The sequence below is a fragment of the Eleutherodactylus coqui genome, chromosome 2 (assembly GCF_035609145.1).
Source record: "Eleutherodactylus coqui strain aEleCoq1 chromosome 2, aEleCoq1.hap1, whole genome shotgun sequence".
NCBI classification, from domain to species: Eukaryota; Metazoa; Chordata; class Amphibia; order Anura; family Eleutherodactylidae; genus Eleutherodactylus; species Eleutherodactylus coqui.
Genome location: NC_089838.1, coordinates 207,396,711 through 207,412,228, shown reverse-complemented (window position 1 = coordinate 207,412,228; position 15,518 = coordinate 207,396,711). Strand labels below are relative to the sequence as shown.

Here is a 15,518-nt window from a genome sequence, read left to right as displayed (position 1 = left end):
GTGACTGTAGACACTGCAGCAGCTGCGGCTCCAGCAGACGGGCTGGTGGTTCTGCGTTCTCTAGAAGGCACGCTATCTCGCACTTTTTCTTCAATCCACACTGTTGGATGTACAGTTCTAATATATCTGCAAAGGTTGGTGGTCGAAGCTGCTCAATACGAGAATTTTACATTCTACCTTTAGACCAGCTTCACACACACTGGAAATACTACGGACATTTAGGCCCAATTTCCACATGCGGATTTTAATTATAAAATCCGCCCGGGAGATTCACAGCTCTAGCCGCCCATAAAGATACATTAGTATCCACAAAACAATTTAGAGCATGCGGATGTGATCTTTTTCCCCCGACGTGCGGATCGCACGTGCAAGCAGAAATCGCAGCATGCTCAAATTTTCTGCAGATCCTGCAGGGACAGCTTTTATTGAAGTCAATGGAAGCCATCAGCTCGGCGGCACCGCCACAGCTGTCACTGTAGACGTGCCACGGATCTGCGGGAAAGCAGGAAAAAATTAATTAATTAAATTGCAGTGTGCATGTGTCTGGCACGTCTGGACGCATCCGCCATGCTGAAGAAAGAAGATCTGTCGGCACAGAGGAAACCTGCTCTGGATATGGACAGGTAAGAAAATGTCTTTTTCTGTCCATGTCTGCAGGCACGAATAGATTCCGCTGTGGGATTCAGCAGTGGAGTCCATGTGTGCAAGTGGACATGAGGCCTTACAGTACAAGACATGTGGAGGAGACTTCAAAAATTCCTTCATATGGAATGGAAAATTTCCACAATGAATCGTCAGCGTTTTTGAAAAATGTTGTGCATCCACAGTATACCTATTTATGCTGCGGGTTACTGCTGCAGTAATCAACGATTAAATTACAAGGCTTCAATTCCAGCAGATCCACTTCAAAAACCGCAGCCAAATCTGCCTCATTAAAGGCTCCTACCGACTTTCGTTCTTTTAACGCTGCAATATCGCTACATTTTTAGCACGAATATCAATGGGACTTTCAAATGTTAAAAACTTATCGCAAGTTTGTACTTTGCGATTTTTGTGCGATGCGTTTTTAACATTAGAAAGTCCCATTGACATTCGCGTTAAAAAACGTAGCACTATCGCAGCGTTAAAAAATGCAAGTGGGTAGGAGCCCTAATGATGGTTTCACACGACTGGATTTCCATTGCGGAATGTGCGTCCGCATGGAGGATCCGCAGCAAATGGCATGTATTGAAGGGTATGTACTTTTGTTTTTTCCTTCGCACTCGCAGAAACGAATAGCGATTTCTGCGAGTGGAAAAAAAATAAATCGCAGCATGCTCTATTTTTCTGTGGGTTCCACGTGGATGGCCTCGTTTGAAGTCAAGGGAGGACGTCTGATCCACAGCCCTTCCACAATTGTAATTGCAGATAGGCCGCAGGCACCAGCGCCGTCGCCTAGGGATTGAGCAGGATATACTGCGTATGACCGACGATGAGCGTGCGCAGTCATCTGCAGGAAAAGAAGGTACGTGGGGTCGCAGGCTATGGTCAGAGATGATTTCCGCCGTGGGTTCCTGCATGTGGAATCTGGATCTCCCTTGTGAGACCGGCCTTAGTTGCAGATTTGGCCACTACGTATTTGCTGTGGGTTTTCACTATGATACTTTCTGCGTTTAGAGCTGCTATTATGTTGTCAACGTTATGAAAATGCCTCCAAATGTCACTCATCTTGTGTTCTACGGCTGGTGCTTTCCTCTCTGCAGACCATCAGCCTCTCTCTAACTTCTCCATGTAGTTTCCTAGCACAATAGAATATGGCGATCTGTCACTGCGCTGTTTATTTCTGCCCGGACGCCATGTACCCTTTCTTGTAATAGTGCGTATTTTTAAAGGACAGTAAAAAGTCTGAAGGATAAGACCCAAGTAGTTCCTCCCACACTAATATGGCTCCAAAATCTGGAGTATTTGATTTGAGCACAGTCAGTGCTATTGTTTACAGCGCTACAAACTATCCACATCCAGACAAGTAGGACGGGCTGCCAGCCACAGTATTAGGGTGGTCTCACATCTGTTCAGAGGGTCCATCTCAGATCCGACACAAAATACCAGAAGGAAAAGAGCTGCATGTACCACTTTTTCTTAAGGCTAAAACACGGGCGGCTGAGCAAACAGCAAACGGACCCCATTATAGTCAATGGAGTCTGTTTAGCAGTTTGGTTCCATCATAAGGCCGGGTCATTTGGCCAGGAGATCCCCCTTTCATGCTGCCCGAATAGAGCAGGAAAGGGGGATCGCCTGAAACCACCCAAACAGGGAGGTCGATATAACTACTGGGAAAACAATGGGGGTCACTTATTACTACTGGGGCCAATATAGGGAACACTTATTACTGAAGCCACTATGGGGGTCACCATGACTATTGGGGCCTCTATAGTGGTCACTGTTACTACTGGGGCCTCTATTACTACTGTGGTCTCTATGAGGGTAACTATTACTACTAGGGCCTCTATAGGGGGTAACTATTCTTACTGAAGCCACTACGAGGGTCACTGTTACTACTGTGTCTACTTTAGGGGTCACTATTACTACTGGGGCCTCTATAGGGGGTCACCATTACTATTGCAGTAACCACGAGGGTCACTTTAGGACTTGTTCACAAAGGCCTAAGCGCGTTTCAGTCACACAAATACATGGTGTATTTGCACAAAATACGCTTACACCCGTTTTGGGGCCACTGCGCATGTCTTTATGTGCCCAGATACCCTGCGTATTTGCACACGTAAACAGACTGCGGGTGGGCCCATTGTAATGCTGCACACACATCCCGCAAACATGCAGGTTTCCGGAGTATCCCCGCAGCGGCCGACAGCTGCGTATTGTGAAGATGAACGGCTTGTGTTCCCGCTGCCCATAACAGGCTCGGCCCAACACGCCTCACTATACGGGCTGACAATCCGCCCTTTGTGCGCGGCCAGCAGGCTGATGTGGCCCTCAGTGAGAATGACTTCCCTGCACAACAGAGACACGCAAGCAACATCGCCCACTCACTGACTCCTCCCCGTCACATGACCGATCACATGCTCATGACATCACGGAAGGTCCTTTCCCCCACAGTAGTCGGAGAACAGAGTTGGCTGCTGCCCCTGAGACACCAGTGAAGTGCGAAGGTCCCGGCCGGCAGCGGGGGCGGAGCCTACACAACTGACAGGAGCCAATCACATCCTTCACTGGCCGCCGAGAGCGCCGGCTCCTGCCTGAACGACACGTCACTAGCTGCAGCCAGCAGAGGAGCCGGACAGACCCGGCATTCATTCATTAGTCAGCGAGCAGTGCGCGTCACGTGGGCAGCAGGCAGTATGTGACGGGCGCGCTCTCGCTGTCCGGTACCGCTCCGTGAGGTCTGCATGGGCGCCTTCATCTAGCGGCCCAACTCCCATCATGTGGGCCAGAGCCCTGTGCGTGGGCCTGCTGGCCTTCACCGTGGGACTGATCCATCACCTCCAGCCGGAGCTCCCCGAGGCCGCTCTGCAGTACCTCTCGTCCTCCCTGCAGGGTCTCTCCGCCAGAGGGAGCAGCTCCAGCCCGTCACTGGAAGAAGCCTTGTCTGCCGCCTGGGACCAGCTGATCACCGCGCCCAGCCGGCACTGGGGGAAGGTGGCTGTGGGGTGAGCAGCATGTCCGTTGTAGAGCCGGCCGTCCGCACCCCCCGCAAGGCCCCCCGCACCGCTCATTTACTGACACCTTCTTCACACCCTGAAAAACAAACCACTTTTTTGTGTGCAATTTTAATGTGTTTTTGCTTTTTCAGGTCGTCCATCTTTTTTGCACACTAAAAAGAACAGCAGCCCCCTTCCCTGCCGCTGCGCTTTTATATACGGTCGCCATAGTTACATGCATTAAAAACTAATCTTGTTCACACCTTCTGACTCGGATGTTGCTAACGTGTGAGTTCAGTGGACCGTACTCGCATGGAAAAATGGCCGTGTGAATAAGTCCTAAGGACGGCTTGACACGAGCGGAATTTGTAGTGTGCCGCCCGCGAGAATCGTAATGACCTTGCGCACTTGCTGCGTGCCGCCGGTCGCCATGCACTATCTTGGGGTGTATAATATAACCGCTTGTTACTCACGTCGGCAGGAGTGGTTTTGGTCCGTAAACAAACGGATTTCATTGCGAGAGTGCGAGCGCTTCACATCAGTTCTTGTGTTTTTAGCCCAGAAGTGTCACCGAGTGCAATCTGTGGGGAACCGGAAGGGGACCAAAATTGATGTAACTTAAAACTCCCATTGAAGTCAACGGGTGCGTGAATAAGAATGGGACACTCGCATGCCGTGGCAGTGCATTCTGAACTAGAAGCCCCCTAATACTAGTGTGAAGCCCCCGGATGCTTCAGAAGTGTTCTGGGCGAATCCGAGTATTTGTGCAGGCAGACCAGTCAGTTGTGGGCCAGGTCCGCCTTACAGAGTTATTGATTAACAATACCCTGCAATTGGCAAGTTGGTTCAGGGAATGATGGAGGAGAACTGGGACAGAAATATTGAGAAAGTTGGCTGCTTTTTTTCCTAAGATGTCAAAATCACTAATGATGCCGAGGTTGGCTTATTCTGCACTTTCTCTTTTTTTCTCGTCATTTAGGGTGACTACCCACTAGCGTTTGCGAATTTGCTGTGTTTTTTTTTTTTTTCCCCAGGTGTTCTTGGGGCTTTCTAATATTAAAAACGCATCACGGCAAAATTGCAATTTACCACAAAATTGCAATTTTGCGCGATGCGATTTTAACATTAACAAGTCCCATAGACCCCTGAAGAAAAAAAACGCTGCGAATTTCGCAGTGAAAAAGAGCTGTAGTGGGTAGTCCTCCTCAGGCTGCATTCAGACGACCGTATATCTACTGGGTTTTCACGCCGGCCGATATACGACGTTTCTCTCTGCAGGGGGAGGAGGCTGGAAGAGCCAGGAGCAGTGCTCTGAGCTCCCGCCCCCCTCTCTGCCCCTCTGCACTATTTGCAATGAGAGGAGGCAGAATGGGGGCGGGGCTAAGTTCCGGGAATTAGCTCGACCCCGTCCCGCCTCTCCTCATTGAAAATAGTGCACGGGGGTGGAGAGGAGGCATAGAGGGGGCAGGAGCTCAGAGCACTGCTCCCGGCTCTTCCAGCCTCCTCCCCCTGCAGAGAGAGATGCCGTATATTGGCCGGCGTGAAAACCCAGCCGATATACGGTCGTGTGACTGCACCCTTAGGATGGTTTTCTGGAACATTATTTGAACTTTTTTTTTTAACAAAAATTTGAATACTCGCCTATCCAGCTGCACCCCCGGTGTCCGCAGCACAGAACCCCGAAGACGTGCGTACATGCCCAGTCACAGGCGTCAGCAGTGATTCCTCTATGGCCACTAATGCCTGTGAGCGGCTGAGCGGTCACATGCACAATGAATGCGGTACTGGATGGGGACCCGAGGGAATAGGGGAGCATGCAATTTTTCTTAATTTCAGCCCTTTATAAATTTTTTTATGTCCTGGCAAACTCCTTTTAATGAGGAGAACTTATTTTAATAATATTGCAGACTGGCGCCCCGAGGGGAACACAGCTGGGAATGGCATAAAAAATCAAAAAGCAGGTGCAAAAATGGACATTAAAATGGGTACTCAGTGTGGTTTAAAGGGTTAAATAAGTTTGGGCCACTGTCCTACCACATCTAATACAGTTGAGTACAGCCTGGCCCAAAGTGGCTGGAAACATCTGGTGACGCAACTCCAGCACCGCACGCCACCGGCTGACCTCATGGCATCCCCTGGGCCCCCTGCTACCGCCGTGACGTCTAGAGGGCATAGCAATGATTTGAGCCACCTGCTGTACCCTCCATTTGCCTGCTGAAGTCTGTCCGTTAGTACTCTCTTGTAGCAGCGCCACTTACCTGAGTAATGATTTCAAGTTGGATTTTTGGGTATTGCTGATTCTTTCTATTACATCCTTCCTATTTTCCATGGCCGCGTCTGTAAGTTGTGGTGAGGATTATTTATTAGCACTCTAGACCTGTACGTCCCATATTATACATGTCCTACCTGCTGGAGGGTACTTCACGGGGCCACTGCTTATTTTGTTAGTAGAGCCCTATAGGATATTTAATCTCTTTAGTGGGATTCACTTTTTTTGTCCTGCTTGTTTTTACACATTTCAGTAAATCTGGGCCCTTTTACACGGAACCATTATCATTCCAAAAGTTGTTAGATCGTTCGAATTTGAATGCTGATCGTTGAGGGTAAACGCGGCCAACGACTGAATGGCAAACGAGGATTTGCTCTACTGTCATTCGTTGTTTATTTCATACAGGTAAACAACTCCTCATTCGTTCATTTACACATTGTTGCGTGTAAACAGCGATCATTTAGTCGTTCGCATTCTCTGGTACATTCATTGGTGCAGTCAGTGTGAACGACTGTACATCCGTGTGCTGTCCGCGAAGTGGCACATAGAGAACGCCATTGTCTGGGCACAGTCTGCACACCGCCCCGTGTTCTCGGAGCCCCACACGTTGTACGTCCTACCCTCTTGTGTGAATATGGGCCAAAATGGGTTATTTTGCACCCCATTCATCCGCTCTGAGAACATATATACGGTCTAGTGAAAGCGACGCATGATTTAGAATCCAGTTTTGGCTACAAATTATCTGAAAAAACCAATCACAGACTTGCGTCTGAATAAAACATTGGTGTAGAATGAGCCCCCGGGACGGAGAGCAGATTTCCATTTTGCAGCCATCAGTACAACAATGTGAGTGGCCTACTGTAGTGAGCTGCTTGGCATTGCTGCAGATTGTGTGCCGGTAGACGGCACACCGCTGCTTCTACGGCCTTCGGCCCGGTCTTGACTTTGTGGAATTTACTGTAATTGTTGCAGGAATTTTTATTTCTCTCATATAATTTGGTTACTCTTTCACATAAAGGCCTACTGATAAGAGGGCCATAGTGCATGGTGTTGGGGTTGGTCCATATGGCAGATGTTAATTTATACCCTAAATATGCCTCTAGTCTTGGAGTGCACCCGTAATACAATTGTGTGAAAGGGGTCTTAATATACAGTGTCTTTCCAGGGTGAATGCTTGTGTAGACGTGGTGGTCTCCGGGGTAGGCCTGCTTCAAGCTCTAGGACTTCACCCCGAGTCTGGAGGAGACCACTTGGTCCTCACCTCCCAGGAGGAGCTGGCTACTACGTTCCTGCACTACATGCAGCGCGGAGCCGCCGCTGAACGCTTCTATAGTGATGCAGACAGCTTTCAGCACATCTCGCACACTGCCACGCAGAACCCAGATGCCAAGGTAAGCCCGTCTATGCCATCTATGTGATTTCTTTAGGGCGTCATCTTTTTTTATGTTGCTAGGGTGGTAGTTTTGAGTAAAACATCAGGTCATACGTTCACAGCTATGTTGGGGTTTATTATGAAAATGGCTATTTTCAGATAACATGTTACCTTTAACTCCTTAAGGACACATCACTTTTTTTCCGTTTTCGGTTTTTCCTTCCTCTTTAAAAACAAAACAAAAAAAACCCTCCTATTTATTTTTTTACGGCGTTCACCATGCGGGATAAATAACACGTTTCTTTGATAGATCAGGCTTTTACGGATGCAGCGATACCAGATGTGTCAGTTATTTTATTTAGATCCCTTCATTATAAATATGGCAAAAGGTTTTTGGTTGTCTTTTAAACTTTACACTTTTTTTTTTTATTAATTAAAACTTTTAAATCAAATTTTTAAATTTTGTTTTTAAGTTCCCATAGGGGAAAAGAAGCTGCAGTATGATGTAATGCCAGAGTGTTGCACTATACCCCTATCTGTCAGGCAATCTGTAATGGCAGCCCTAGGGCCTTACAGAAGGCCCCTGGCAACCACGTGGAATTCCGCGATCTCATCGTAGATGGTGAGGGGTGAGGGGGGGGGGGGGGAGTGTACGGGACGCCCAAACTGATCGGGGCATTTAAATGCAGCTGTCAGAATTGAAGGCCGCATTTTAAGGGTTATAAGCTTGATCAGCGGCACTACTTATCCGAGCTGATGGGGGCGGGTGTAAGAAACAGCCGGCACCCGCATTGCATGGAGTGGGATCAACCCACAGCCCCCTTCCATAGAAATCCCGAACCTCCAGGATGTAAATGTATGTCCTGTAGAATTAAGTGTTTAAAGGGGTCATCCAGTATTGTGTAAAAGCTTGATTATTTTAGAAAAATGTTCTACAACTTTCTAACCTAATGTGTGTATTAGTTCTTTGTCTTTTTTTTACACACACAAGCTAAAACCCTGAATAGATTTAAAGAAGCTCTGTCAACATAGGAAGTCGCCCCCCCCCCCCCCCCCCCCGCCTTCATTCTCCACAGGATAGGGGATTACGTTCTGATTGATGGGGTCCTAGCAGTCAGACCCCCATCAGTTTTGAGAACACTTAGACCCTCACTAATCAACGTTATCCCCTATCTTGTGAATACAGTCCATTTGGATGATGTTTTTGTGTATTTACACTGGCCAGCTCTCACAGTAGATCAGAAAAGCGCCTGAAAACGTAAAAGGTCATTCTGTCTGTTTTCAAAAGATAAATGGATCCGTTCCATGCTACGATTTATTTTTCTGCCCTCGTGTCTTAGGCTTTGTACAAATCTGCATTGGAGGTAAATTCTGTATAAATTAGTGCAGCGTGCTGTGCTATTCAGTAAAATACCGGGCTGCATGGCGGAAACCCGACAGACTCCATTATAGTCACCTCCCCATGTGTCCACAGCGTGCCGCATTCAGCACTTCAGCCATTTTTGCTGTTCTGCGCCTATGACAGGGCAGAACAATGGAAACGACAACACAGATTTGAGTAGGGCCTTTGTGTTGAATCATTCATTATGACTTTAATATCAGTCTTGTCTTCCCCCGTTTTAGCATTTCGTTGGCGGAAATGCTGCTCTTATCGCTCAGAGATTGGCCAGCCACCCGGATATGGAGGTAAAATGACTGTTCTTCTCCTCAGTACTTGGCCTACACGGTCACAAACATCATACTCACGCCAGAAAAATACATTTGGAGCACAATTGACTAATACATTATTTCAACAGTTTATCACTCTTGTAATGTTTGCCTACAGCGTTTTCTAAACCTCAGTAGTTTCTAAGAAGATAAACTTATTTCCAGTATGTTTTCCTCACTCTCCTCACTTATCAGACCCCTGTTTCTCCCTATACCCGGCTACTACACTGTCAGAATCCCTGCACTCACTGAATAATGACCCAAGACCATAACTTAGTGGAGCTTCTTGCTGAGGGGGCTGTATGCACACACAAACACCCACTCCCGTTCAGTAGATCCTCTTCTAAGGCGTATTACTATTTCTCACCAGTTCTTGATTGATGGCTGCACTGCTTAGCCTTTTGAGTGAATAGTTTAAGGTCCAATGTCCACGGGCGGATTTGATTTGCAGAAGATCCGCAATTCCAGCCGCCCATAGGGAAACTGATGGTCCTCAGCCGCGGGCAGGGTTGGATTCTGCTGCGGGTTTCTGCCTGCGGAATCCGACCCGCTCGTGCAGATGAGGCCTTAGTTCTAACGTCCTAAATAGAGATGAGCGAGCATACTCGCTAAGGGCAATTGCTTGAGCGAGCATTGCCCTTAGCAAGTACCTGCCCGCTCCAGAAGAAAGGTTTGGGTGCCGGCCCCGGGGGAACAGTGAGTTGCGGCAGTCATCAGGGGGAGTGGGGGGAGAGAGGGAGAGCGAGATCTCCCCATTCCCCCCCCCCCCCCCCCAGCTCCCTGCCCGCCGCCGGCACCCGAACCTTTCCTCTCGAGCGAGCAGGCACTCGCTAAGGGCAATTGCCCTTAGCGAGTATGCTCGCTCATCACTAGTCCTAAACGTGCTGATGCTGGTCTGTAGGATAGCGAGGATTAGACCTGCATGCAGACTAATAATGCTATAAATTGTGATAAGCAATATATCGGTTGGTATTTTGTAATTTTTACGTCTGAGAAATATAGTTCTGATTTGAAGTACTTATTTTTTATTTCTACTACAGGTTCTTCTTTGTGGCCCTGTAGGCCCTAAACTTCATGAACTGCTAGATGACCGGATCTTGGTACCTCCAGCCTCATTACAAGGGCAGGATGAATACCATCTGATCTTGGAATACAAAGCTGGTAAAGATTGTGCATATGTGTAATTACTCATTGTATAAATGCTGCACACATAAGATAAAAGCGACCTTAAAATGATCTTCTTTCAGGAGAGCAGTGGGGCTCGGGTCATGCGCCAGCTGCTAGCCGCTTCATTTTTTCCCATGACTTATCTAACGGTGCTATGACATCATTGGAGGTTTTACTTTCAAGCCTGGAAGACTTCCAGCCAAAATTATTGGTACTTTCTGGATTGCATATGATGGAGGGATTAAGTCAGGAAAAGAGAGCCAGTCGTTTACATGAGGTAAGATAATGGCTTCCATGTGCTTCTGTTTTTCAGGAAGTTCACTCTTGAGAATGTTACGCCTTCTCTGCAAGGAGAAAGGCGATAGTGATCTGGAAACTTCATTTGGACTGAAGTCTATGGACAAATCACACTTCAGATCCACAAGGGTTTCTGCTTTCTATTTTGAAGACCATAGTTGGGACTTAAATGAGAAGTCACTTGGATAGAAGCTTCAGGCAACTCAAAATTACCAGTCTACATTAATCCTGCTTACGTTGTGTATTTCTTACTGTTATTTCATTGATTAGTTCATATAAAAAGTTATGTATCAGTCATGCCCCTTAATATTCATATTCACAGACAAAAATGTAACTTCTTGATGACCACCAATACCCTAAGAGTATGCCACAGATTTTCCGTGCTGGCTTTCCGAACACACAAAAATCAGTAGCAGCAATGTGATTAAGGCCTCATGTCCACGGGCAAATTAAGAATTAAAATCCGGAGCGTTTTTCCCGCACACGGATCCGCGCCCCATAGGAATGCATTGACCACCCGCGGGTAAATAAATACCCACGGATGGTCAATAAAAGTGAATTTAAAAATTTCTGGAGCATGAAAGAAAAAGAACATGCTCCATTTAGGTGCGGATCACGCGTGCGGGAGCTCATAGAGCACATAGCTCAATTGATCTCCCGCATGAAAAATAAAAGATAATTACAGTGCATCCGCAGCCCAAATCCGCAGCGGATCTGATTTTCCCCGTGGACATGAGGCCTTAGTGTTTAAAATCTGGTTCTCGCATGTCAGATGAAATCCACCAAAAATCCATGCAAAAATTGATGTGGTGCAGAATTAAAATCTGCAGCACATCAAGTAACTACAGTAGATTTGCAGTGTGGGTTCCACCTCTTCAAATGAAGGGGTAAATTCCGCACCGAGTTCCATGCTGTGCTGCGGATACTTAGTTGCAAATTCTGTGCCATATGGACATGTCCTAATATTTTAGTATTTCAGGGAGGTCTTTTTTTATGTTTTATTTTTTTTCATGCTTTGGTTAATCAGTTGCTTGGGTAATTATGCAGCCTCAGGTCAACTGTCAGCGACAGTGGCTTTTTGTTCTTACATTCTCCCTCTTGTATAAAATAAAAGGAGCAGCAGCGCCTTGTGTGTTAATTTTTTTTTTTTTTAATTGGGATCGACTCTGGAAAAATGGGATACCAACATCATTCTTGAAATGAAAGAATTGGGGTATGTTCACACTTGGTGGATTTGCTGCAGATTAACTCTGCATCAAAATAGTGCGGATTTTGGTGTGGTGGTGAAACACATGGCAAATTGGCACCATACAGTGTGGATTTTCTCCTGTGGGAAATCCGCAGCAAATCCACCATGTGTGCACATACCCTAAAAGAAGTTTTAGCTATTTAACTAGTACATGGTAAAAATCTCTTAAAACAGAATGGTTATTAATGCACAATTAAGAGACTAATGAATACTTATGATCAAGTGTATTTCTCTTTGGAACGATCTTTAGGCTGCCAGTGCTTTGTCAGATGTTCCTTCAGATATCCTTATTCATTTGGAGTTGGCAAGTATGACGGATGGAGACTTGATGAGAGGAATCATCTACCAGGTAACCACTGAGCTTGGAGAAAAATGAAGCATGTGGGAGTTGTGTAGAGTGATACATAATAGAATATGTTATAGAAGATGTATACGCTTGTAGCTGCATTGATGGTTTCTCTTAAGGCAAAACCTCAGCAAAAGCATAAATTGCCAGTAATATTTATTTCATTAATTAAAATCACCCATTAATTCCAGGGTGCTGCACATAAAGGATTCCTGCTGGTTTTAGCTAAGTAGTTAAATCAAAATATTGGTGGTGATCTAGACCACAAACATTATGGTCAGATCTGCCGATGTATTGGTAGGACTTTAATGGTATATTTCTCAGTGTGTGACCACGTGTCCCCCAGCAGTTAGTGGTTGAATAGGAGACGGAACCTTAAGTGTTGGTTAAAGTAGACCTTAGTTTCCCACAATTGTTTTATTTAACGCCTTGATGCTAAAGGGTGTACACATATGCCCTCTGGTAGCGAGGTTTGAATGGAGTGGGTCCAGGAGCCAAGCTCGCATCATACACGACAGGTGATCTTTGACAGCTGACCACCGCCCACAATGGCTGCGATCATTTAAATGCCCCGATCAGAGTTCAAAGGTTCCAAACAAGCCCCACGATGAGATCGCAAGGGCTATTCAGTTATCATGGCTCCCCAGGGCTGCTATGTATTTCCGCAAATTAAAACATATCTGTGTCCTGCCCTAATAAAATGCCAGCAGTAATACTATATACTTTCCATATATAAGTGATCAAATGATCGCAAGTTCAAGTCCCCTATGGGGACTGAAAAAAAGGAGGGATAAAAAGAAAAATTTTATTGTGTAAAAAAAAAAAAAAAAAAAAAATCAAGGATATTAAAAGTTAAAAAAATAAATAAATTTCCATATTGTTGAAAGGGAAAAAAAATCTGGTATTTCTGCATCCATAAATATACGATTTGACACATTATTTATCCTGCACAATGAACGTCGTCAGAAAAGAAAGTTGGAAACTGCCAGATTTGCCCTTTTCTGGTCAACCTGTCTCCAAGAAAAATTGTGATTTCTCTCACATTTATGTGTTTTTAGACCCTTTTCAACACCCCATTAAGTGACGTGGCCTAGATTTGTGCCGAATTGTGCCAATTCGTGTAAACTAAGTCAACTAATAGGTGATCTAAACTTGGACTAGTTTTAAAACTCAACAAATTTATCATTCAGCAGAGCTAATGTGATATCTGGTACATTTTAAAACTGTCCAGCCTAAGTTTGCTCTGTCTAACATTTAAATAGTATTAGTAAATAAGCCTCATTGTGTATGCTGTACCCCTCCAACCTCAAAGATGGCGAAATTGGTTTTCTTTTACCCTTTATTTCACTTAGAAATTTAACAAAAAGGTACATTAAATGAGTATTTCGAGCTTTTAACGGATGACACATCCTTTGGATAGGTCATCACTAGTTGATCAGCGAGGATCCACTGCTTGTGATCGTGGCTGAGCATCCAGCCTGCTGTCGGTACAGAGGGGCTGGACATTACCTGTCATGGCTGGAATTTTTCATAGTAGCTTCACTTCCATGAAATCAATGAGAGCTGCACTTTATTACACTTAATGCTTCTCATTATAGACAAGAGCAGATCCCCGCTGTTCAACTAGTGATAATTGGATCCCCGCTGATCAATAAAGGACAGGTCATCCATTATAAAAGTCAGGATAACCTTTCAATAGTACCATTGAAAAATATAACTCGGCCTGCAAAACACAAGCCATCAGATACTTATATTGATGGGAAAATAAGACCTATAGTTTTTGAAAGTGTGAAGAAAAAAACATAAATCTCAAAAAAAAAAAATATTTCCTTAAGGGGTTAATGTAGAGAGAAGATTATAATCTTGCTATTGATGACCATAGTAAAGGTGTAATGCACGATAACACCTGGTGCCCAATTTGTAAGACTTATATTTCCTGTGCATTTCTTTTCCATGTTGTTCATCTGATGTACTACAGTGACTTCTTGCCTGGAAACTCCACTGTACTAACACCAGTATATTCAATAGCCCCACGCTACATATGTATACAGTAGCTGTAGACCCACACTTCAGAATAATGCTTATTTCTCTGTTTTATTACATTGTGCAAATTACACAAGCCTGATGCCAATAAAACCTTGTGACACTGCTGTAAATGTTATCCGCTTTCACTAGAACCAGTTACATGACACGGTTACAGATTGTTACATAAATGTTTAACCCTGAATGAGAGAAGTTAATGTAGTGAGAAGAGTTTTGTGTCTCTTTATAATGCGTTCCATATCTGTGTTCTCTTGGTCAGCAGGTCTTCCCTCTGATTAGTTCTCTTGGACTCAATGAACAAGAACTACTGTTTCTGACCCAGTCAGCAAATGGCCCTCATTCCACCTTGTCTGCCTGGTCCGGAGTTCCCGATGTCGGTGTAGTGAGTGATATCTTGTTTTGGATCCTTCAGGGTTCTGGTAGTGAAGGCTCTGGTCTTACCAGAATCCACTTTCATACTCTGGCCTATCATATCATTGCCACCATTGAAGGCTTTTGGGGAAACCAAGTTTCTGCAGTAGCTGCAGGTGCACGGGTCGCTGGAGCTCAGGCATGTGCCAGTGAAACCATCGACCCTTCTCGGGTAACACTTAAATGTCCCTTGGAGTTTTCTACATCCCAAACAGAGACTGGTTCCACAGCTAGGATCAGTGCTAGCGAACCAGTAGCCGTGTGGCGTAAAGGAGGAGTCACCTTCCATTTTACACCTGTCCTGATATGCAAGGATCCGACCAGGACCGTAGGGTTAGGAGATGCTATTTCGGCAGAGGGGCTGTTGTTTTCGGAGTCCAAAACTCAGTAGGGAAACGACTCTGCACTATAGGAACACAGGTGACAACTGCTGCTGTCAGTGTCGAGGCAACTGTTTGAACATCTTGTTGCTACCGGATACTTTTTTTGTACAGTTTAATATCATTCCCTATTCATAGGGGTCAGGAAATCCAAATGTGCTAGTTAAGGTGCTAGCAAATGTTAAAACAAATGTTACACATTGATAAATATGTAATTTATTCTATATATAAAATAACTTTTTGCATTCCAAATCTTAGAGGAATTCTACCCAAATATAAAATTGGCCATATATTAGTAAATCAGAGGGTCGAGCAGTAGCCAAAGTTTGGCAATCATGTTTTATTAGAGACATTTTTCCGCTTCATTTCTGACAAACCTATTTGAAACAGCAGAATCAGAACCTATCGGATTAAATTGTGGGGGGGGGGGGGGGGGAGAAAGCTTTCTCGTTTTTTGGGGTTTTTTTTTTCATTAAGGCTCCGGTTAGAGCCATATTACGGCTGTAAAAGTAGCCCTACACCAGTTTCATAGGGTTGTATTGGGGTGTGTTCACACACGGCGGGATTACTGCAAGGGGAAATTCTGCAGCAATTTGCAGTACGACGTGTAAGAAAAAAAAAAATCCACAGCGGAAGATACTC

General features: G+C 45.3%; 1 protein-coding gene across 2 annotated transcripts; it reads left to right on the top strand.

Moving 5' to 3' along the window:
* The first annotated feature begins 3,094 nt into the window (after positions 1-3,094).
* ADPGK (ADP dependent glucokinase) lies at positions 3,095-15,292 on the top strand. Of its 2 annotated transcripts, none has more exons than XM_066592343.1 (7): positions 3,095-3,644; positions 7,070-7,295; positions 8,900-8,962; positions 10,024-10,144; positions 10,231-10,427; positions 11,947-12,045; positions 14,348-15,292. In XM_066592343.1, the coding sequence occupies exons 1-7, from the start codon at positions 3,418-3,420 to the stop codon at positions 14,885-14,887; spliced, it is 1,473 nt and encodes a 490-aa protein (XP_066448440.1). In that variant the 5' UTR covers positions 3,095-3,417; the 3' UTR covers positions 14,888-15,292. The 2 variants fall into 2 exon arrangements, with proteins under 2 accessions (XP_066448440.1, XP_066448439.1); XM_066592342.1 differs by having other exon boundaries at positions 14,345-15,292.
* The last annotated feature ends 226 nt before the right edge of the window (positions 15,293-15,518 follow it).